A 24,358-nucleotide genomic window follows, 5' to 3' on the forward strand; every position below is an offset into this window, starting at 1 on the left:
AGGGAGATGATTTTTCCTAGAAAACTTTAGGAAGCCTGAGCCTGTTCCCGTGGAACCTGGGAAGCATGCTTGTTTCTGGTTTCCTTCTGCATGACACCAGCTTGGAGGAGGGAGTGCCAGCCAAGTAGAAAACATCCAAGACAAGCCGACCAGGCTGGGAGTCCCCCATGAGAGACTCCCAAAGCCACAAGCCTGCTGACAACAGGGCTCATCCTTGAACTGAAGCGACCAGGGGGTTGAGGAAGAAACTAGCCTGCGGCTCAGTCAATATCCCCATCGGGATGGCCGGAACTACTCAGGTTTGGGCTGGCCAAAGAGAGGAATGATGGCAGGAGTCCGGAGCCGGCAGGTCTCAGCATCTGCCAGGGCAGAACAGAGGAAGGTTCGAGGGGCAATGTCCTCCCTAAGGCCAAGTCCTCTTGGCATGGATTCACGGAAAGGGGGACAGCTCATAGCTGAATTGATTGAATTTTAAACTTGCAATGTCTGAAAAATCATTGACGTGTCTGAGTTGTCTTGGAAATAAACAGATTCAGTTGTCTGCTGTCCTGCAGGAAGGGATGCTGGGAAAGATCACTGAGACTAAAGAGAGTTAACTGTTGTACCTCCAAGTCTACAGATTATGACATATCATCTGTTCTGTATCAATTTCATAAACATCGTCATGAAGCATTTCAGTTGTTTGGAATTGGAAATATTGAAAAATATTAAATATTTTAGGAATAGGTGGAACCTTTTTTTTTTCCATTTATTGTGTTGACATGGCTTCAAGTGTCCCGCTCAATATAAGACCCTTTACACCAGGGGTCCCCAAACTTTTTACACAGGGGGCCAGTTCACTGTCCCTCAGACTGTTGGAGGGCCGGACTATAAAAAAAACTATGAACAAATCCCTATGCACACTGCACATATCTTATTTTAAAGTAAAAAAACAAAATGGGAACAAATATAATATTTAAAATAAAGAACAAGTAAATTTAAATCAACAAATTGACCAGTATTTCAATGGGAACTATGCTCCTCTCACTGACCACCAATGAAAGAAGTGCTCCTTCTGGAAGTGCGGCGGGGGCCGGATAAATGGCCTCAGGGGGCCGCATGTGGCCTGCAGGCCGTAGTTTGGGGACCCCTGCTTTACACACTCGTGCCCTGCATGCCCCGTGCAAAGTCTCTTTCCACCTTATTTCCCCCTCTTTGCAGCCTCCTCCTACTTTCACTCGCCCCTTTCCCTCTGGCCTTTGCTACCCTGTTATCTATGTGTATGTGTCATGTATACATAATTTTGGCTAATCCCTTCACCGTCTTCGACCCCGTCCCCTGCCTCCCCTTCCCTCTGACAGCTATCTGTTCATCTGTTTCCTGTGATGACCCTGGCTCTTTTTCTATTTTGTTCCTCAGTTTATTATGTTCATTAAATTTCACATATAAGTAAGATCCTATGGTATTTGTTTTTCTCTGCTTGGCTTATTTCATTTAGCACAAAGGGTCTATTTATTATAAGTAATTTTTTATTTTTATTTCACAAGACTGAGGCCTTGGAAGTTAGAATTTAACAGAATGAAGGTGGCATCCATTATTGAACTATCATTTCCTTGTCTCCAGGACCTATCTATGACTGTAGGAGTGAGTGGAGGGCAGAGCAAGGAAGAAAAAGAAGTACCAGACCAGCTTTGCAAGTCTGAAAGGCAGCATGCCATGTGAATTATCAGGGAGTATCTGGTACAGGTCATACTCAGCAGGCAGGGCCATGACCAACACATTAACCCTTTCCTCAACAAGAAATACTGACTTGGAGGTTTTTCCAGAGTAGGAAAAAGCATCTTGGTTTTACAGTGGAAATAAACGAAAAGAAAAAAGCCCACAGAGAATGTTTTTGCAGAGAACTCTGCTGAAGCAGAACTTTTTGCAAGGAATCCCAGGGCTGTTCCTTGTTGCACAGTATTGGGTGATACTGAAATACAGGATACTGAAATACAGAGCACCTGCTGGTAATTACCTGTCGGACTTCATTCAGTGAGAAGTCGTGGTGCTGGCTGACGCTATTGCATAAGCAACCCTGAGTGCCCACCAGGTTGGGGTCAGAAGGGCTCCCTCTGCTGTTCCGCTCCCTACTGCCCTTCACAAGGCCTCTTGGCTGAGAAGAGCTCCTGATAATCCTAAATGCAGTGAAAGCCTGAGGCTCCCAACTGTATCAGTTTGTTACAGCTGTCATGACAAAGTTCCACAAACTAGGGGTTTAAACAACGGAAATATATTTTCTCATAGCTCCGGAGGCTAGAAGTCAAAGATCAAGGTGTTCACAGGTTTGGTTTCTCCTCAGGCTTTTCTCCTTCTTTACAGATGATCTCCTCCCACTTTCTGTGTCTCTTCAATTCTGTCTTCTTACAAAGACACCAGTCATAAAAGATTAGGGCTCATCCATATGAGCTCATTTTAATTTAATAATTTGTTTAAAGGCCCTGTCTCCAAATATAGTCACATAATGAGGTCCTAGGGGTTTGGATTCAACATATGCATTTTGGGAAAGGCATGATTCAGCCATGAGACAACTTTCCATATGTGAGGTTAAGAATAGTCAGACATTATCCCCGGCCCATTTCTAGGGATTTAGATGAGATGAAAAACAAAACACATACACACACACACACACACACACCACTTGGCAAATGTCCAAATCAGCACATCTTGCCCATGGAGAATAAATAATATCAGATTTCAAAGTAACTGGGAAACCAGAGAAGTAGGTAGAAGAAAAGAGAAACTTCATCTGGCATTTTGTTTATTTAGGCTTTGCTTTGTTCCAGAAAGGACATGAGGGCAGGAAGTCCCAGATTAATAAGGACATAAAGGGCAAGTCACAGTAGACAGAGGCGCCTATACAGGCACCTGCATACCACTTTCTGGTGATAAGAGAACCCACTCGAGGCTGCACCCTTGGAGTGGGGGTTGGAAGGGTCAGTTAGAAAAGTCTTTCAAGGCAGAGCATGACACTCTGGGGGCTTACCAAAGTTAATGCGGTTTTTCACATTAAAGAGGCAACATGCAGACTGGGAGTGAAGAATATTTTACGTTGCCATGGAGACTCATCACTAAAGCATGAAAAACGTGGCTAATCCATTTGGAAAAGCTGATTTCAGTATTCAATGATTAACAGATATTTATTAAGCAGGTATTATGTGCAGAGCAGTATGCTGATCACTGGAGGCTAAATTGGCAAAGTTTTTAGTAACATTAGTAAACACACAGTGCCAAGCACATGTGCATGAACCCACAAAAAAGTTTTTTTTTTACAGTTGAGGAAGCTGAGGCAAAGAGGTTATTTGTGACTCGCTCAACTCCACAAGGCAAAGGAGAACTGAATCCAACATTTTAGCTTAGACAATCTGGCTGGCTCCAAACTTCATACTGGTAAAAACCAAGTGATTCTGCCTTAAGCTATTTGGAAGTTAGTCAAGAAAGGCATGAAGGCTTTTTCTCTAGCTATTTAGATAGGCTGAGATTTGTAATAAGAGTTTATCTAAAAATGTAACTGAGCTTTCAGATTGGTCCAGATAGAAAGTGGGGCCCCGGGGAGAGGTGTTCAGAAAGGGGAGCCGAAAAGAAGCCAAAGAGAAATTTCAGTTCTTTTTTTTTTTTTTTTTTGTATTTTTCTGAAGCTGGAAACGGGGAGGCAGTCAGACAGACTCCCGCATATGCCTGACCGGGATCCACCCGGCACGCCCACCAGGGGGCGATACTCTGCCCATCTGGGGCATTGCTCTGTTGCAACCAGAGCCATTCTAGCTCCTGAGGCAGAGGCCACAGAGCCATCCTCAGTGCCCGGGGCCAACTTTGCTCCAATGGAGCCTTGGCTGCGGGAGGGGAAGAGAGAGAGAGGAAGGAGAGTGGGAGGGGTGGAGAAGCAGATGGGTGCTTTTCCTGTGTGCCCTGACCAGGAATCGAACCTGGGACTCCTTCCTGCACGCCAGGCCAACGCTCTACCACTGAGCAACTGGCCAGGGCCAACACTTCTAATTTTGTTTGGTTATCTCTTATGAAAAGCTGCTGTGAAAAATCAACAACCGAATATATTTAATTTTAAAATGCAGCATTTAGAACACAGTCTTAATTGTTTTTAGAAGTCCAGCTCCATATCTTGAAAATCATGAGAAAGATGAATGAAAAAGATGGCGTAAAGCATGCCCTTCGCTGCCCCTAACTGGCCTATAGTGGCAGCTGAGGCAATTCTAGGTCTGGTTTTCTGAGCTGTGGGACTAAGAGGCTGGGCAAGGCTAGGGTAGAGACTAAAGCCCTACCCAGCTCTGGCTTCCTGATTCCTCCTTGTTCTTTGTAATCTTTGTCTCGTAGGATACACCTAAAGTTACTCTACAATGAGTGTTGTGAAACTTTAATATAAAGTGCTCACAGACAAAAGTTAAAAACATTTAATCCCATTATTAGGTTAATTGGGTAAAGAATGTCCCATCAAGGTTCTTGTACAAACTCTCATTGTTCTCCCAGGCCCTGAGACCTGGCACTCCAGAATAATTTTATGTGGGTCAGCATCTTTTATAAAGGAGTAGTAAGTACAGCAGCTTATGAAATTAAACTCCTGGAAACCACGGAGTCTCTCTTGGGAAACGCCGCTTATTATGTTTAGGTGGTACCACAGTTCAGCAGCGTTAACAGATCCAACGTCGGGAAGGTCATTCCTCATTACAGAGAGGGGTAGTCACACAGTTAGGGCTTCACATTGGAGCTGTGAGTTCAGTTATAAAATCCAGAGACTGTCATCGTAGTGTTTGGTTTTTAGCTGGGTGAAAGCTTCTTGTTTGCATCCAAGCATTACGGAACACAGGAGCTTTATGCTCTCTGCTGCCCGCGGCCGACGGAGCAGGCTGAGACCAACACCGGGTATCCAGTGGCCTCCTCTCAGAGAACGACCCATTTGACGTTGAAGAAAGTTCCTTTAGGATCTGACCGCCTTTCGGAACACGTGTGCACCGACCGCCAGGCTGGGGAGAGGGTCCGAGGCGCCCCCAGCTGGAGCCGACGAGTCGGCGCCCACAGCCCATAGGCGCTATGACCACCTAGACCGGAGCCTGCCCGCGGCCCCGGATCCCGCTAGGTTCGAAGGCTTCTGCACCAAGCCCACTGTCCTAAGCGCCCTGCACCACCCCACTGCCAACCACAGCCAGAGCGCGGGGCGTGGCTTGGGGGGCCGTGGCACCGTCTATGGTGCGGGGTGGGGAGGAGCTTGCCGGAGAGAGGCGGGGTCGGGGGAAGCGGAATACAGGATGCGCACAAGCAGGGGCGGGGCTCGGAGGGACTCGGCAGAGAGAGGCGGGGTCTCGGGGAGGGGCTCGGGGGGAGGAGTGTGAAGTGGGGCACAGGGCTGGGGCGAGGGGAGGTCACGCGACGGAGTGGGGCGAGGCTTGCCGCGGGCAGGGGGCGGTGCTCGCAGGGGAGGCGGGGCTTGGCTCCGGGCGGGGGGGAGGCGAGGGATAGGATGTGGCGTGGGCGGGGCTAATAGGGGGCGGGGCAGTGCTGGGCGGGGCTTGGCGCGCGCACCGCTGATCCCGCCCCGGCCCACTCCGTGCCCTTCCCGCCCAACAGCTGTGGGGCTGCTGGTGGCCGAAGCGCGTGTGGCGGGAGTTGAAGAGGGAGTGCGGAGGTTGGTTTCGGAGCGGCGGGAGCCGGCTGGGGACCGGCGTGGAGGGTCGGAGGTGGCGGGGCCCGGCGAGGCCGAGATGAAGCCAAGCCGCGAGGACGAGGCGGCGCCCGCCGGGGGCCCCTGGGAAGAGTGCTTCGAATTGGCCGTGCAGCTGGCGCTGCGGGCGGGACAGGTGAGAGCCGCGGCCCTCCTCCGCCCTGACAAGGTCGGGCTGAGCGCAGCCCCGTGGGCCGAGAGGGCACTCTCTCCCCACGCACTCACCGGGCACTTAGAAAAGTCTGAGCAGAAGACAAGTCGGACCAGAGGGGCTCCTCCGGGGCTCGGGGGAGCCAGGCTCAAGACCACGTGCGGCCGCGGGGCAGGAGGGCCGGGCTGGGGTCCGGGGTGCGAGGGTGGGAAGCCGGCCCCGCGCGGCTGGGCGATGTGCGGTGGGCTTCTGGTGCCGGCGGACCGAGGCGTGGTACCGTGAAAGAAGTCTTTGTGTTCGTTTCCTGCACAGACCTTCCCTTTACCTTCTCCACCCCCAGGAGCCGGGGAGGTGAGCACCTCTCCCGTGGCGGTGGCAGCCACCCAATAAAGCCTACCGGACGCGGCCCCTCTCCTTTGGCAGTTGAATGGCTAACTGTAGGTGACTTCTGCGTTAGACAGAGCAGGGTAAGAATATATTGACTATGCAAATCAGTCTGGGGCTTGAACGTTTTCTCCCAGGCTTGAATGCTACAGCTGTTGGTTCTTTTTTTTTTTTTTTTTTTACAGAGGCAGAGATAGACAGGGACAGAGAGAGATGAGAAGCATCAATCATCAGTTTCTCGTTGCGCGTTGCGACTTCTTAGTTGTTCATTGATTGCTTTCTCACATGTGCCTTGACCGTGGGCCTTCAGCAGACCGAGTAACCCCTTGCTGGAGCCAGCGACCTTGGGTCCAAGCTGGCGAGCTCTTTGCTCAAGCCAGATGAGCCCGCGCGCGACCTCGGAGTCTCGAACCTGGGTACTTCCGCATCCCAGTCCGACGCTCTATCCACTGCGCCACCGCCTGGTCAGGCCAGCTGTTGGTTCTTAAAGCTTTGCTTTGATCCAGTGGCCAGGACGTGGGGTGGTTGCCTCCAGGTTTGAACCTGAGCTGAGTAGATACCTGGGTGGCTTGCTGTTTGTCTTTTCCTCAAGCATCCTAAATGCAAACTTACTCTGACCCACAGCCTCAAAGTGGTTCCACTGGGTGATTGGAGAAACTTGTTAATGACTGACCTGCAGGGACTAGAGTTTGAAAATGCAGCCCTTCTCTTTCCTCACTTTCGTTTTTTTGTGTGTGTTTTGTTCCCCACATTTCTTCAGTAGTAGTAGCTTCAGCAGTGTCTGACACATTAGGGACACAGTCCGTAATGTGGATGAATCAGTGGGTGGTGGTTCGCCCAGTACTGTCAGGAAGGGGTTAGATTGAATGGAAAGATGGCTAACTCCGGCTTGCTCGTTTAGTTAGGTTCATGATCGTGTGTTCTGGCAATCTGGAAGATGAAGGAGCTGTGAGAAGAGATTGACTTTATATCCAAACAGCGTTTTCTTTTTCAGGTCTAGCAATCTGAAAATGCTCTATAAGTTTCCCCCGCAGTGTTACAATCAGGCTGTTTTCAATCCTAAATTTGGAGTTGTCTTGTGCTCAGTGGACAGTGCTTTACCTTAATATGAATCCTCTGATTCCCTTTAAAAGTTCATCTTCAACATTGAGTGAACACATTTAGTGTTGGAGGGCCCTCCCTCTGTTGTTTTAAAGACCCCAGACTCAGATTGTAAGGAATATATATGACTTAAAGCGGGTGTTGTGAAGCTGTCCTTCGGTCTGTCACTTTTTCTTCCTGTACAGAAAGGAGACCCCAAAGCTTATGAGCTAGAATGATGAGCTCCTGGGAACGTTCTTCCTGGAAAGCAGGTTTACTGTGGGTGTGGGTGTGGGGGGGCATTTGCTCTTCTGCCCCTCCCTCCAAGCCCCCTCACTTCCTTTCCCGAGTGACTGTCACCAGGATATTTAGTAACTTTGGGGTTTCACCATAGAACATTTCTTCCTCAAGGCTTTGAGGAGAAGCCAGCTTAGGAGTCAGGCACTACTATGTAAATCCTGGTGAGTTGTTATGGGTTTCTGTGGTTTTTCAAATTTAAATCCTTGAAAATACAGCGGGTTTTTTAAACATTTTAACAAAATGGTTATAGAGCTTGCACTATGGCAGGCACCGTTCTGTCTTACAAATTTTAACTTACGTTATCTTACGTGTTTGCAACTTGCCAACAACAAAAAAACCACTTTTTTTTTCTAACACTGGGGGAAATGTGAAATAAAGATTCTGCCATTAGGAGTCTGGTCAGGGAGTCCAGGACTCCGGGCTCCCTCTTGGGCATTATGCTGATGTTTCCTGCCTGCCAGGCAGCCGCGAGTAGGATGGCCGGAATGGCCTGTGGCTGGGACAAACAAGCAGCACAAGGTCATTGCAACCTGTGTAAAGAGGGACAAATTGTCTTAATAATATTGTCACAGTAATGAGGTACTGATTGGAGAAAATCTGGCCTTTAGCCAGATAGGCCAGAGAGGGATAAACAGGTAGTTAATAGGGATCTTTTATGAGTTTTTTTTTTTAATGTTTCCATTGATTTGAGAAAAGGGGTAACTGATGAGAGATAGAGGACCATCATCAACTCACTGTTCCATTTAGTTGTGTATTATTCCCCCCCATTTTCAATTTAGAAATTAAATTTAATTGGGTTACATTGACCAATAAGAGTACATAGGTCTCAGGTGAACATATATTTTTTTTCTTAAGAGAGAAGTGGGGTATGGGGAGGGAGGCAAAGAGGCAGACTTGCATGCGCCCTGACTGGGATCCACCCAGCAAGCCTTTTCTTCTACCAGGCAATGCTCGGCCTATCTGGGGCCATTGCTCTGTTGCTTGGCAACAGAGCTATTTTAGCAGCTAAGGTGAGGCCATGGAGCCAGCCTCTACGCACAGGTCCAACTTGCTCCAACCAAGCCATGGCTGCAGGAGAAGAGAGAGAGAAGGGAGAGGGGAAGGGGTGGAGAAGCAGATGGTCCCATCACCTATGTGCCCTGATCAGGAATCAATCCCAGGACTTCCACACACTGGGCCTACACTCTACCACTGAGACAACAGCTAGGAACAACATCTCCATAGCATTCGAACTATTGATTGCATTGTGTGTCCATCATCCAAAGTCAACTCATTTTTTGTCACCATGTATTTGTCCTTCCTTACTCCCCTTCCCCCCTCCCCTCTGGTAACTACTTCAGTTTTATCTATGTCCACGAGTCTCAGTTTTATATCCCACTTATATGTGAAATCATATAGTTCTTAGATTTTCGATTTACTTATTTCATTTAGTATAATGTTCTCAAGGTTCATCCGTGTTGTTGTAAATGGCAATACATCATCATTTCTTAATGTCTGAGTAGTATTCCATTGTATATGTGTACCACATCTTCTTTATTCAGTCCTCTGTCGAGGGACATTGGCTGTTTCCCTGTCTTGGCCATGGTGAGTAATGCTTGTGAACGTGGGAGAGCATGTGTCTTTGTGTACCAATGTTTTTGACTTTCTGAGGGGAAGATACACGGTAGAGGGGTTGCTGGGTCATATGCTAATTATATTCTTAGGTTTTTTTGAGGAACCACCATACTGTCTTCCATAATGGCTGTATCAATTTACATTCCCACCAGCAGGGAATGAGGGTTCCTTTTTCTCCATAGCCTCTCTTAGGCCAGTTGGTATGGTAGACAGTAGGAGTATTTCTTGAAGCCGTTCCTACACAGGAGGGCTAGCAATAATTGCGGACAGATGTGACTAAAAATCCCACAGATATAGCCCATCAAGCCCAAAATAAATACATTTCCATTCAACTTCCTTTTAGCCAAAAAGGCCAAGTCCCCACTCCAGTGCCACCTGACACAAAATATGGTGGAGGGAAGGTCACAGTGGAAAGAGCAATTAGATCTGCAATTAGAGGAGCTGAGTTTTACAAACTTAATAAAAGATACTTATGTGTGACCATGCCAGCACACTTTGCTGTGGTCTCTAGCAGAGCCTTACACAAGTATAGGACCTTGAGGCCTCAGTGTCATTAGCTTCACAGTAAATTCATGTCCGATTACTGGTAACAAAATCCCAGAACAAAGCAGAAAACAAAACTCTTGTCCTCTACCCTCAGTACTTCAGACATCACCTCTCTAGTTGGCCTTCTATTCCCTCGCAGGTTGCTTCCCAAGGCCCAGTCTTGAGAAGTGGGGCCTGTTGCCCCAACAGCCTCTGAGTGGAATAGTCCTTTGTTCAGCCTAATATAACTAGTCCGCATTTTCAAAACCTGCATTGCATTTTCCAGCCCTTCTTCTTGCCTATGTTTATTGAAAGCTATGCTCTCCTTCCAGTCGGTGTCCTGTGCCCCTTCCTTCATGGACTTCCCTGGGGACCTTCCGTATCTGTCCTGTGCCTCTCCCCCATCCCGCTGACACTTTGTCCCTGGTCTGATTGGTGTGCGTTTGCCACCGTAGGTTCTGAACGTGGACCTCTTCTGTTCACATTGGTGGGTTCTGACCCAATGTCATTCATTTGTCTGGTGTGCTTTGATGACAAAGTATTGTTTTTGACTTATGCTTTTAATTATTAGTTATTCACACAGGTACTAATAAGTTAAATACTACTAAAAGGGCTATCATGAAAACCAGCAACACCCTGGCCCATGTCATCTTCATGCTTTTCCCCAGAGATCCCTTTTTTTAATTTTCTGAGTTACACACATTTTAGACACTATATTACATAGTGTGACTGCATTATCTCTTTGGTCACAGTGGTATCATATCACATTCTGATGACCATACAATTGTATGCAGGGTTTAATCGGGTAATATAGCTTTATTACATATTATTTTCTTTTTTATACAACTTGCATTTGCTTTTTTTTTTTCATTTTTGAGGCGCTGAAAAAGAGAGAGAAACAGGAACATCAAACTGTTCCTCTATGTATCCTGACCTAGAAATCCAATTGGCAACCTCCACGCTCCAGGATGTCACTCTAACCAACCAAGCTATCTGGCTAGGGCTTACTTTTTACTGATTTTTAGAATGACAGAGAAAGGGGAGGGGGAAGGTGCAAGGCCAGTTGGCCACCACTGTCGTGGCCATGCAGGTTACCATTGGGTTCAGGCAGATGGTAAAGGAACTGTGGAGCCAGAAAACGGTGGGCCATTCCATTTATTAGAGTCACACAACGGGGGGACAAGCAAACAAGCAGGGAAGACCGCTTCCCTTTCTCTATCCAAACTCTCTCGGACTCATAGTCCCCTGCTGTCCTCAACACTCCCCAGCCAAACAGGCCAGGCCAAAATCTCAGGGCTCCCAACTGGCTCTCCTGCACTTTATTTCTCTCTCTTTCTCTTTCTCTCTCTCCCTCTCTCCACTCTCCACTCTCCACTCTCCAGCAAAATTGGCTGGGGGGGGGGAACCCCTTCTCCAGTAAACAATAGCAAATCCATAGACTATACACACATGATGCTCCCCCCGCCAGTGCAAAATACAAGCGAGCAAACCTAAACACACTTGTTTCATACTTGAAACACATTGGTTTACCCAACAGAGGGGAAGTATTTGTTGTTCCATTAGTTGTGCATTTCTTGGTTGCTTCCTGTGTGTGCTCCGACCCAAGATCAAACCTGAAACCTTGTTGTTTCAGGATGATGCTCTTAACCAACTGAGCTAACCAGCCAGGGCTATTATTTTTCTTAAAGTTAAAAAAAAAAAGTGGTTATCAATTTGTGTGTGTGTGTGCACATGTGTGTGTGTCTTAACTTACTTAGTTTTCTATGTACCTATTGACAGTCATTTTCCAACTTCCCAGTGTGGTCAAACTCATCAGGTTAGTTGCTGTACAGAAGTGGTCCTCACACTTCCCTTGTATCAGAAGCACCTGGAAGGCTTTTCAGGGCAAGGTGAATCCCACCCCAGGTTTCTGATTCCCAGAGTCTGGAGTAGATTAGCATTTGCACCAAAGTCCCAGCTGGCACTGATACCACTGGTCTAGAGATCAGCCCTTTGTCCAGCAATCAGACTACGATTTTAGAATACTGTAAGACCAGTGTCCATCGCGGTCATGGCCATGCAGGTTCCCATTGGATTCGGGCAGACAGTAAAGGAACTTTGAAGTCAGGAAGTGGTTGGCCATTCCATTTATTAAAGTCTCATAAAGGCAGACGAGCAAACAGACAGGGAAGACCTCTTCCTTTTCTCTCATCTCAGGACTCCACCAGTCTCGGGCTCCCCAAACAGGCCGGGAGGATATCAGAGCTCCCAAGCCACAACTCTGGGTCTGGGTTCTACAACCCTGACTCATTCTCCGAACTCACCCTCCGGACTCTTTCTCTTCTCTCCTAGCAAAACGGGCTGGGGGGAAAAACCTCTTCTCCAGCAAACAATGAAAGGCAATCTGCAATTTGCAATCTGCTGCTCTAAGGACAAGCACCTGCAGCCTTCCACAGACTATACACACAAGGCACTTCCCCAATACAAGCTAGCAAACTTAAAAAACATTTGTTTACCCAGCAAACGCTTTGATGACCACTGCTGTATAATATTTTGTCATGTGAATATATGACAATTTACTTCTCCACTCTGTGGAAACTTTGGATAATGTCCAGTTTGGAGTTATTATAAATAATGTTGCTATGAACACTCTTGCATGTGTTTTTTGGTTATGTATATATGCATTTCTGCTGGGGATATGCTAATAATAGGAGTGAAATTTCTGTGTCGTCAGATGTGAAATTCTGCCAGGTTTTTTTTAATGGATGTACCTAGTGTCTACACTTTTCGTGGTAGTGAATCCTGGCCCATTACAATCATGGTGCATAGCACTTGCGGGTTGTTCAGAAAGGTCTGGAATGTTGCTCCTCCTCTTGATGCCTGAGGGCCAAGTGCCTCTGGCCCCACCTGAGAGTTCCTTCCCTTCCAGCCCACTTTGTATTTTGGGGGGCCTCTTTCCTGCATTTTTTCCTACCATAGTCTTTTCTCTGTCCCTCCAGGAGTTGGGGTTGGCCTCTGAGAGTTGAGAAGGGCGTATCTACCTGATATGATTAGGACAGTTGTTTGAGGACATGGTTTGAGATTCTTCTGGGGAACTGTGTGTGGGTGGGATACCTGCCTGCTGTTTAGACATGCAATATAGTATATGTGGAGTTCTGGAAACTTCACTGATCACCTAGGACTCTTCACCAGGGCAGAAAGTGGTGGTGGGTTGCTCTCGTTTAGGTGGAGAAGGTGGCAAAGATGGTAATGTCTATGTTGTAGCCTATAGCAAAATTCCTTTAAAATAACTTACAAATATTCTCAAAAACGGTTGGCTGGAGGAGCAGCAAATAGGGAAAGACTGACATTTCTGTAGCTGTGGGTATTACAGTAACTGATGAATAGGTTAAAGTCATAGGAAAGCACAGTGACAAGAAAGAATTTTGGTAGCTGAAAGAGGTTTGGATAGTAAATTGCTTAAAAATGTCTTACCATTAAAAGGCTAGAAATGAGTAATTCACTTTGATACAGGCCTAATGGGATTCCCAAGTACTGGACAATCCTCTTGCTAAGTCAGATTTCGCATGCAAAACCTGTGATCACAGACTATGTATTTAAAACATTAAAGCCTGAACTTGAAGATTATGTATGAAGATTTCAAACAGGTAACATCTCTGGATTTCAGCTTCCTTCCCAAACTCAATATAAACCTGCCTTTGAAACCATAATGCGGCCCTGGCCGGTTGGCTCAGCGGTAGAGCGTCGGCCTAGCGTGCGGAGGACCCGGGTTCGATTCCCGGCCAGGGCACACAGGAGAAGCGCCCATTTGCTTCTCCACCCCTCCGCCGCCGCGCTTTCCTCTCTGTCTCTCTCTTCCCCTCCCGCAGCCAGGGCTCCATTGGAGCAAAGATGGCCCGGGCGCTGGGGATGGCTCTGTGGCCTCTGCCCCAGGCGCTAGAGTGGCTCTGGTCGCAACATGGCGACGCCCAGGATGGGCAGATTATCGCCCCCTGGTGGGCAGAGCGTCGCCCCTGGTGGGCGTGCCGGGTGGATCCCGGTCGGGCGCATGCGGGAGTCTGTCTGACTGTCTCTCCCCATTTCCAGCTTCAGAAAAAATGAAAAAAAAAAAAAAAAAAAAGAAACCATAATGCTTCTAACAAAAGAGTTGGAGTTGTAGAAGGGGCTTTCGGGCAACGCCCGCTCTCCTGGCAGTGGACACAGCAGACTTGCCAGCTGTCCAGCATGAAGTCCATGCACTGATGAACCAACTCCAGAATCCTAAAGGTTTCCTGCATTTATTTGAAAAAACAAGCAACAAAAAAAAAAGATTCCAGAGAGGACTGTGGAGTTCCAACAAATCATTTCCATCTCTACAGTTATCAGAGAAGGAATTGATGAATTAAAGAACTATGTAAGGGAATCTGCGTGAACCCACCAACGGGGAAAGTGATGTACATCATAGGAAACACTTGCTTACTTTACAGATTTGTAATACAATATCTTTAAGGGAGCGACCATCAAAAATTGCTGTTACTAGTTCCAGAATGGAAATACTTTGAATCTATTAAAAATAATATTGAAATTGTGTTCATTTTAAAGCTTTTCCACAGTCAGGTGTTTTTTAGAATGTTAGTTACTACTAACCTTCTGATATATATGTCATCATTTGACAACTATATCTTTTAAAGTTTTGTGTGTCGACAGTAAAAAAGTAACAGAGCTATAAATGACAGTTTAGAATTTTATGGCCAATCTACCCATAATAAACTCCTCCAATATTCCTGTAAAAATAAAACAAAATGGGTGTACCCAGTTACAAGCAGTTAGGGTTCCTATTGCTTCACATCATGGACGACACTTAGTGTGGTCTGCTTTTGCCATTTTAGCCCTTCTGATGGGTTTGAGGTAGTATTTTATTGTTGTTTTAATTTGCATGTCCCACATGACTAATGAACGTAGAGGCCTTTTGTGTGTTTATTGGTCTTCTGGGTATCATCTGTTTTAAAGTGGCGGTACTAAAATGCTGATTATAAATTTATCTATTTGCTCAACAAATATTTATAGAGTAACTCTGGAAGGAACTTTAACCTTTACTCTGAGAGTGATGTAAGGTTTTGGGCAGAGTCCTGTGTGGGCCCCACCCTGGGCTGCGTAGGACCCAATGACATAGTGGGACCACAGTTGGATATCTGAAAGGAAGCTGTCAAAATAGTCCAGGTGAGAAATGAGGGTGACTTTGACTGGGATATACTGTAGTGAAGAAAGTGATAAAAATAGATGTATTTCAAAGCCTGAGGTTCAAGCTTTGCTGTTGGGATTGAACTAGGGTGTGAGAAAAAGAGGAGGCAAGGATGCCTTTTAAGGGTTTAGGCCTGAAAAACTGGTTGAATAGATTTGCTCTTTCCTGAGATGGCAAAACTGTGGGAAGAACAGGCTTGGAGGTGGAAGTCTAGTGTTGTATTTCCAGCATGCTAAGCTTTAATTGCCCGTGGATTATTCTAGGTGGTGTTGAGTTTGCAGAGTTCAGGGGAGAGGTTAAGGGTGGAGACTCCAATTTGAGAGCCATTGGCCTGGGGTGGTATTAAGGCCAAATCCAGGGCAGGGAAAGAGCAGGCTTATCCATCCCTGGGTAATTTGGAGATTCCCAAATGTCAGTATGTGGAGGTCTTGGGTTGCCCATTTCATGACAAAAAACTCTCCTCTCCTGCCTGCCATTGGAGGAATGGGAATGATGTCACCATTTCCCCCGCCTTCAGGCCCTGCTTTCCTGAGGCCCCACACTGTGCTCTGTGCCCCACGTCCAGGCCTCCAGTCCTGCTTATCTCCAAAGGGTGGGGCTCAGCCTGCACTGACAATTGTAAAACTTTTGCCACCATTTAAAACTTCAGCCAGGACAGACTTTTCGTGAGACAACAACTGGAAGGCGCAGAGTAGCCTCTGAACCTTTTTGGTCTAAGTGTCCAAGGTCCTGTGCCCCCTGACCCTGTGTGCAAAGGCATCTCTCATTTCCCTTATACATCATTGTAAGGAAGGTGGCATGTTTTTATGCCCATTTTGCTAACCAAAGCTATTCAAGAAAAATGGGGAGTGGTTTTTCTTTTCAGAGGCATTGGCACCTGCAGCCCTTCCATCAGCCCAGCCCTTGGTGCAGGCATGAGTCAGTGAAATCCCACCTGCATTTCATTAAAGGGATGGAAGGAAAGGCTGCTGTCACCCTCGCATGGAAGTGAATTGGCTTCTGTGGGTATTTACTGAGACATTTCTTGCCCAAATGAAGCGTTTAAAAGATAATTTTTTTTTTTTTTTGTATTTTTCTGAAGTTAGAAACCGGGAGGCAGTCAGACAGACTCCCGCATGTGCCCGACCGGGATCCACCCGGCATGCCCACCAGGGGGCGATGCTCTGCCCATCTGGGGCGTCGCTCTGTTGCGACCAGAGCCACTCTAGCGCCTGAGGCAGAGGCCATGGAGCCATCCTCAGCGGCTGGGCCAACTTTGCTCCAATGGAGCCTTGGCTGCGGGAGGGGAAGAGAGAGACAGAGAGGAAGGAGAGGGGAAGGGGTGGAGAAGCAGATGGGCACTTCTCCTGTGTGCCCTGGCCGGGAATCGAACCCAGGACTCCTGCATGCCAGGCTGATGCTCTACCACTGAGCCAACTGGCCAGGGCCTAAAAGATACATTTTTTAAAGATTTTTTAAAATTGATTTTTAGAGAGAGGAGGGAGAGAGAGAAAGGAGAAGTGGAGGTGCAGGAAGCATCAACTCATTGCAGTTTGCTTCTTGTATGTGCCTTAACTGAACAAGCCCAAGGTTTTGAACTGGTGACCTCAGCATTCCAGGTCGACGCTTTATCCACTGTGTCACCACAGATCATGCCAGAGCATTTAGTAGTGGGGAATTCTATCTTTGGGACTGATAGGGAGAGTAGCCAGAGGATAGAAATATGGTTAGTGGGTTCCAGGCCCTACCTGCCTACCCTCAGCCCTAAGAGTAGGGGACTGGAGGGCAGCTCAGGTCCTGAGAGCCTGAGATTTGGAGAGAAAAAGGAAGGTTTGAGTCCAGGTTCCTCCCTATCTCTTGCCCTCATGGGGCTAGAACCTAAGGCTGACCTGGCTCACATCTTTCTCCCATGGGAGATGAGGGAGGAATTCAACTGAGGGACAGTGTGGTATCCATGTAACTAAGCCAGTCTCAGAATCATGTCCGCTGTCCCAGCTCCCAATCCTAGGGCAGTGTATTCAGCACGGAGTGAAGGGGACATTGCAACTCCACACACACAAACAACACTGCCCTAGGACAGAGGCCTAGGCCTGGGTGACTGTGATGGCGTTATCTCAGGCCCTGGGAGACTGGGCCCAGCTTCTTGGAAGAAATTACATGAATTGTATCTTCAAGAGAAAAAGAAGGAGTCACCTATAAGAAGGAGGGTAGAGGAGAAGAGAAGGGATCAAGGCAAAGTAAGAAAATAGGTACTGCAGGGGGTGAAAATGAATGCGGAACCCGGGAATTGAACCAGCGGCTGAAGCTTAAGATGGAAGATGAAAGTCATCCACTGGTGGGAGAAGTTTGGGGGACATGGGGAAGCCCTCAGAAGAGCAGAGTTTTGGGTGTGTTGGGAAAACAGCTGTGTTAGGCTTGCTCGCTTGCACTTGGTATGATTAGTGCATGAGCACGTGGCAGAGCCACATGTTTAGTCTATGTAAGGCTATAGGTTCTTTGACTTAGGCTGGACTGCGGATTGCTTGCCCGCCACTGTGATGGGCTGTGTTGCTGTTTGTTCGCCTGCTGCCATGAGAAGAGGTTTTCCCTGCCTGTGTGTTCGTCCACCGTTGTGAGAATCTATTAAACAGGAATAGCCCAAAGTTTTCCAGCTCCACAGTTCCTCTACCGTCAGCCTAAATCCAATGCGAACCTACCTGACGTTGGCCATTGGCATTACAGGGTGGATGTCATACTCAAGACTGACCAAGGTGCCTGACCAGGCGGTGGCGCAGTGGATAGAGCATCGGACTGGGATGGGGAAGACCCAGGTTCGAGACCCCGAGGTCGCCAGCTTGAGCGCGGGTTCATCTGGTTTGAGCAAAAGCCCACCAGCTTGAGCCCAAGGTCGCTGACTCGAGCAAGGGGTCACTTGGTCTACTGAAGGCCCGCGGTCAAGGGACAAATGAGAAAGCAATCAATGAACAACTAAGGTGTCGCAACGAAAAACTGATGATTGATGCTTCTCATCTCTCTCCGCGCTTGTCTGTCTGTCCTTATCTATCCCTCTCTCTGTCTCTCGCTCTGTCTCTGTAAAAAAAAAAGACCAAGGTGAATCTTGATGATTAATTAAGTGCATGTTGGGTGGACTTGGTGATGAATTGTAAGTTGAAGGAGAGGTAGCAGTAAGAACTTTGGGTTTCTTGCTTGGAAAACTGGGTAGATTTCATTGCTTTAGAGGAAACTACACCAGAGAGGGATTCGGAGACTGTCAGTCTCGTTGACCACAGCTTGGAAGAGCTGGCTCCATTTAGTGATGGGAGATTTGGAGTACCTGCATTGGAATCCCTTTTCCTGCGCTTACTGTTGTGTGACCTTGGACAACTTTTATAGTTTCTTTGTGCCTCAGTTTCCTTATCTTTAACACAAGAATAGTAATAATTATTACCTTAGAGGCTTAGAGTTATTGTGAGGATCAAATAAAGTTGTATGCATGAACTTCCTAGAACGATGCCTGGGATAGAGTAAGCCTTCAGCAAGTGTGAGCACAAACGTTGTGAGGATGGAACAGGTGCGATCTCTAGAGAGCCCAGCTCCTGAGTTCTTGTGAAACATGATCGGAGGGAGAAGCACGAAAGGGGGACAGTGGTCTCAGAGGCCTGGTCTGGAGGCTTAGATGACAGCGAGAATGCAGCTGAGATGTGGGTGAAGAGGGTCCCTGGATTTGGCATGGGAGCTGGTTGGGCACTGGACAGGGCTGGTTCAGAGTGCTGAGGTGCAAGGGAACACGGGATGGAGGGGTGGAGGGAGTTTAGGAAGCAGAGATGGCACATTTGAGGAAACAGCCATGAAGCGGAAGAGGGAGGCAGTTAGAGTGGAGAGCCTGAGACCCCTTGGCAGGGGAGCCCGGGAGAACCCGTGTCCGTGGCCCACCTCCACTGTACCCAGCTCCTCCTCTTCCCCGAGGTTAGGTTCTTCAGTCATCTGCGATGTATTAACTGTGAATGCTGGCCACTGTGCCACGTCATGGCCACCCTGTTACCTGGGGGTCTGTTTACTTCGTAGGTTTTATTGATTGTCATGTGTGTTAGTCAGGGTTCTCCAGGGAAACAGCCATTTGGAGACCGGCTAGTCCAGTCTGCAAGTGTGGGCAGCAGGCTGGAGACCCAGGGAGAGCCGGTGCCCCCGTTCGAAGGCAGCAACGTTTGAAATTGCATCTGAAGTCCAAGGGCAGTCTGCTGGGTAATTCTCATACTCAGAGCAGGGCCTGTCTTTTTCTTTTTTTCAGACCTTGAACTGATCGGGTGAGGCCCTCCCGCATTATGAAGAGCAATGTTTTACTACTGATTAAAATGTTATTCTCATCCAGAACCACCATTACAGGAATACCAAGACTAATGCTTGATGAAATATCTGGGTACCTCATGGCACAATTTAGTTAACACACAATATTAGCCGTTACATTACATTCATTTGTGTTCAAATTAGTGTAGAACCTGACATGTGTCGGTGTCATCAGGACCATACCTCCGGTAGTGACGTTTTCCTGATCGGAAAAGGGAAGAGTTTGCCTATCAGAAACCCCACTTCTGGCAGAGTCTGGGCCTGCTGTTCTGGGGTCCTGGGGCACACACAAGTTGCTCTGTAGTGATGGGTGACAATTTTATGGCAGGCTTGAGGACAGTAAACAGAGCGAAGCTGGTGTACAAACACGAAAGAAGCATTTGGATGTGACATTGAATGATGTCTCTGATGCTGGAGCTGATTTTGTCCTTTTAGATACGAAATTTAGTGACTGAAAGCTGTAGTTTATATATTAAACATTAACAGAATGTTATTTGGAGGGGGAGACCCAGGTCAGGTCTGTGAAGTGCATGCATAGTTAGTGAGTACCTGAAAAACATTAATTAAAAACCAGCTTACACTAACTTATTGCTGCAGAATGAGAATGTTTAAAATCTCTAAGACTGAGAGGAATCTGTCATGGGAACGCTTTCCAGCAGGTAACTCACCTGGCGGCCCCCCAGTCCTGTGCCCTGTGGATATAGCTATGGCTAACGGGCAGGCCTGTTTGAGTCCAGTACTGGCTTACTTGAATAATAAAATATTCTCTCGCTGCCTTTCCTCTCCATGTAGGAAAATTTATTAATTAAACTCTTCTTAACTTAGTATTTTAGCATCTCTAGAGATTTGTACATTGTAGGGTTTGTTGTTTTTTTGGTCATAAGTCATTAAATTTTGTCAAATACATGTTCTCACAAATAACTCTTTTAGAGTGGTGAAGGTCTTTGTATATATAAAATTATTTTGTGTGCCAAGACTATTATAAATCCAGTGTCTTAGATAACTACTTTTATTACAGATGTGGAAACTAAGGCTCTGAGAAGCTCAGTAATTCCTCCAAGGTCTCCCAAGTGGAGCATGAATTCAGAGCGTCTGATGCTAAACTGTAAATTTATCTTCAATACCCACTATTGATGTTATGAAATTGGTGGAAACAAGAATTACATTCTAGTCAGGGAAATTTTTCATATGCATTTTTTTCATGAAGAACTAGTTTCCAATTTTTAAAATGTTTATTATTATTTATTATTTTTAAACTCAGCAGTCCAGCTCTAGATCCTTGGCCACTCTGCCACTTAGAACATTTTTTTATTCAATTCACACAAAATAACAATCCAGTTTCTCCCACCCGCCTCCCACCCCCTGCTTCTTACAACCACCACTATGAGCTTGGGGTTATACATATCATAGCTTCTTTATCCATTCATCCTATGACGGACACTTAGGTTGCCTCCATGTCTTGGCTATTGTATATGATACCGCAGTGAAAATGGGCGCCGATATCTTTTCAGTTAGAGTTTTTGTTTACTTCAGAAGTGGAATTGCTGGACCATATAGTAGTAGTAGTTCTCTCTCTCTCTCTCTCTCTCTCTATATATATATAGCTATGGCTAACGGGCAGGCCTGTTTGAGTCCAGTACTGGCTTACTTGAATAATAAAATATTCTCTCGCTATATATATATATATATAGAGAGAGAGAGAGAGAGAGAGGTTTTTTTTTTGAGAAACCATCATACTGTTTTTCATAATGGTTTCACCAATTTACATTCTCACCAACAGTACATGAGAATTATTTTTCACCTCATCTTTGCCATCACTTATTTCTTGTGTTTTTGATGATAGCCATTCTAACAAGTTTGTGGTAATAGCTTTGCATTTCCCTGATGATTAGTGATGTTGAGCATCTTTTGATATACCTGTTGACAATCTTTGGAAAATGTCTAATCAGATCTTCTGCCCATTTATTAATTGGGTTGTTTGTTACTTTGCTATTGAGTTGTGTGAGTTCTTTTTTTGTGTGTGTAACAGACAGAGTCAGACAGAGAGGCAGATAGGGACAGACAGACAGGAAGGGAGAGAGATGAGAAGCATCAATTCTTCATTGCGACACCTTAGTTGTTCATTGATTGCTTTCTCATATGTGCCTTGACCAGGGCAGTACAGCAGACCGAGTGACTCCTTGCTTGAGCCAGTGACCTTGGGCTCAAGCTGGTGGGCCTTGCTTGAACCAGATGAGCCTGCGCTCAGGCTGGTGACCTGGGGGTCTCGAACCTGGGTCTTCCGCATCTCATTCTGATGCTCTATCCACTGCACCACCGCCTGGTCAGGCGAGTTGTGTGAGTTCTTTATATGTTCTAAATATAGTTCCATCAGATATACAATTTGTATTTATTTTCTCCCATTTAGTAGGTTGCCTTTTCATTTTGTTGATGGTGTCCTTTTCTGTGCAGAAGCTCTTTAGTTTGTTGTGGTCCCACTTGTTTATTTTTGTTTTGTTGCTTTTGCTTTTAGTGTCAGATTCAAAAAAATCATCACTAGGGCCTATGTCAAGGAGCTTTAGTCCCTGTGTTTTCTTCTAGGAGTTTTGTTGTTTCAGGTCTTAAGTTCAAGTCTTTCATCCATTTTGAGATAGTTTTTGATGTGTAGTATAAGACAGTATTCCAGATTCATTCTTTTGCATGTATCCAGTTTCTCCAAACCATTCATTGAAGAGACTATCCTTGCCCCGGTGTATATTTTTGGCTCCTTTGTTGTAAGTTAATTAACTGTGTTGTGTAGGTTTATTTCTGGGCTCTCTATTCTGTTCTATTGATCTGTGTGTCTGTTTTGTAGCCAATACCATGCTGTTTTAACTACTATTGCTTCATAATATAGTTTGAAATCAGGGAGTGTAATGCCTCCAGCTTTGCTCTTCTTTCTCAAGATTGCTTTGGCAATTTGGAGACTTTCATTGTTTCATATAAATTTCAGGATTGTTTTTTCTATTTCTGTGAAAAATGCCATTGGAATTTTGATGGAATTTGCATTGAATCTATATATTGTTTGGGGTAGTTTTTCAGATTACCCTACTACCATTAACTCATTGTAACTGAAAGGAAGCTAATTTTTATAGTGATCTCACGTATGGAAATCCACCAGATAAACTGGGCAAAGTCCCATTACAATGAATATTGCCCTACTTTCCTGAGGCCAAGAGGGGGAGAGTAGGACCTACTTGGTGTGGTAGGGAAGGGTGGTCTGGAACTACTGAGATGAAAAAAACCAGAGCTCCTGTCCCCAGGAAGTACAACAGTCTAGCACGGGGTCGGGAACCTATGGCTCGCGAGCCAGATGTGGCTCTTTTGATGGCTGCATCTGGCCTGCAGACAAATCTTTAATAAAAAAAATAATAACGTTAAAAATATAAAACATTCTCGTGTATTACAATCCATTCATTTCCTACCGCTCATGTTCATGGTTGCGGGTGGCTGGAGCCAATCACAGCTGTCCTCTGGGACAACACCAAATTTTTATTGGATAATGTGTAATGTACACGGGTCGTTGTATGGCTCTCACGGAATTACATTTTAAAATATGTGGTGCTCATGGCTCTCTCAGCCAAAAAGGTTCCCGACCCCTGGTCTAGCAGAAGAGACAAGCCCCTGCCGGACAGTGATGAGACACCAAGGTCTGTGCAGTAGCTGACGTGCAGTCAGTGCTGTGGAACCACTGACCCAAGAGAAGGGGCCTCGTACAGGGTGGATGGGCGGAGGGCTACACAGACAGCTTCGTGAGGAAATGTGCTTGAGCGGAGTCCTCAAGGACAAATGGGAAGGAGGACCCAGGACGGCCACTGCAGGCACAAAGAACATAAAGGTACAGAAGGGAGAACACCGCAGAGTGCTTGAGCATAGCACGGGGTACGGGTCAGGAGGCCGTGGGGTCCAGTGTTGCCAGGGCTGGTTGTGGAGGACCTCACACCAGGCACAGGCCCGCCATCTTCTTTGTGAGCCCAACAAGCCACAGAGAGTACCAAGAAATAGATCTGTTTTCCGGAGAGGCCACTCAGCCCAGGGTGGACAGCTCTTCAGGGATGCAAGACCAAAAGATGTTTGGAGGTGGTTTTAGCAATGCAGGCAAGTGATGGTAGCAATGTGAGAAGGGCAGCATACTTTAGGGAATAATTCAAGGTGCAATCTCAATATCAAGGTGTGTTACTGGATGAGTGGATAGTGAGCTGGAGCCTGCAGGAGCAGCAGCAAGTAAGGGAGGGCTGGCCCTAGTCCTGTGCTGCAGGTTCCAGGGCTGTGAGCCTGCCTGCTGCTGTAGGGCACAGGGACGTGCAAGCCGGTGCCTTCCTTGGGATACAGGCCACATCATAATGATCATAGCACAACCATAATACTAATAAAAACAGAAAAGAAGTACTGTAAAAAACCACGATACAACATGCTCGTTCTGAATCCATAAATCTGCCTTTCTCTGTATGATTGGTAGCTAGGGGCTTGGTTCCTCTGGAAAGTTTGCCCCTTTGACATTAGAAATTCCCCAGCTGGCCCCCCACATCCCACCCCTGAGTATGTATCTCCCCCACACACAGAGTTGTGCGTATTTTGGATTGTAAGACCAAGTGCATAAATACCAGTGAGGATAGAGATGACTTCACAAGAGCACTTGCTAAAAAGTCTTCCAGACTTCAGTGACCCATGAGCTCAGTATGTAGCAGCCGAGAAATCTGAATTCATTCAGCGGATGTTCCCTGAGACATGACTGTGTGGCAGCCCCCGTAGAGGCTGTGAAACATGATTGTGGGAGGTGGATACAGAGATAGACCAGCTGGAGTGGACTGCTGTAGAATCCAAAGGGCCAGTTATATGGTTTACATAAATGCCTTAGGAACACATTTAAGGATGGATGCCTGGCTCTGCCCCCCCCCCTAAAATTAGAGATACCATATAAAGGAGGTGACATTTGAATTGAGTCACAAAAAAAGAGACCAACATAGGGGCCAAAGGAAGACTGACCATTCAGTTAGAAGGAAACTTTAGGGTAAATGATGCAGTTTGGCTGGAGCATAATAGTAATGCAGCAAGGAGGGGTAGGGAATGAGAATGCAAAGGTGAATGAGGCCTA

At 46.6% G+C, this 24,358-nt stretch overlaps 1 protein-coding gene and 1 pseudogene across 1 annotated transcript in view; both read left to right on the forward strand.

The window, feature by feature from the left end:
* The first annotated feature begins 5,566 nt into the window (after positions 1 to 5,566).
* The window catches only part of IMPA2 (inositol monophosphatase 2), a 46,071-nt gene continuing 27,279 nt past the window's right edge, over positions 5,567 to 24,358 (forward strand). The window contains exon 1 of the mRNA XM_066246700.1: positions 5,567 to 5,825. Coding sequence (XP_066102797.1) covers positions 5,730 to 5,825 — 96 coding nt within the window. The 5' untranslated portion in view covers positions 5,567 to 5,729. The remainder of the gene's footprint in view (positions 5,826 to 24,358) is intronic.
* On the forward strand, positions 12,868 to 13,432 carry LOC136315606 (GTP-binding protein 10 pseudogene; annotated as a pseudogene).

This window comes from Saccopteryx bilineata, chromosome 11 (assembly GCF_036850765.1).
Source record: "Saccopteryx bilineata isolate mSacBil1 chromosome 11, mSacBil1_pri_phased_curated, whole genome shotgun sequence".
Classification (NCBI taxonomy): Eukaryota; Metazoa; Chordata; class Mammalia; order Chiroptera; family Emballonuridae; genus Saccopteryx; species Saccopteryx bilineata.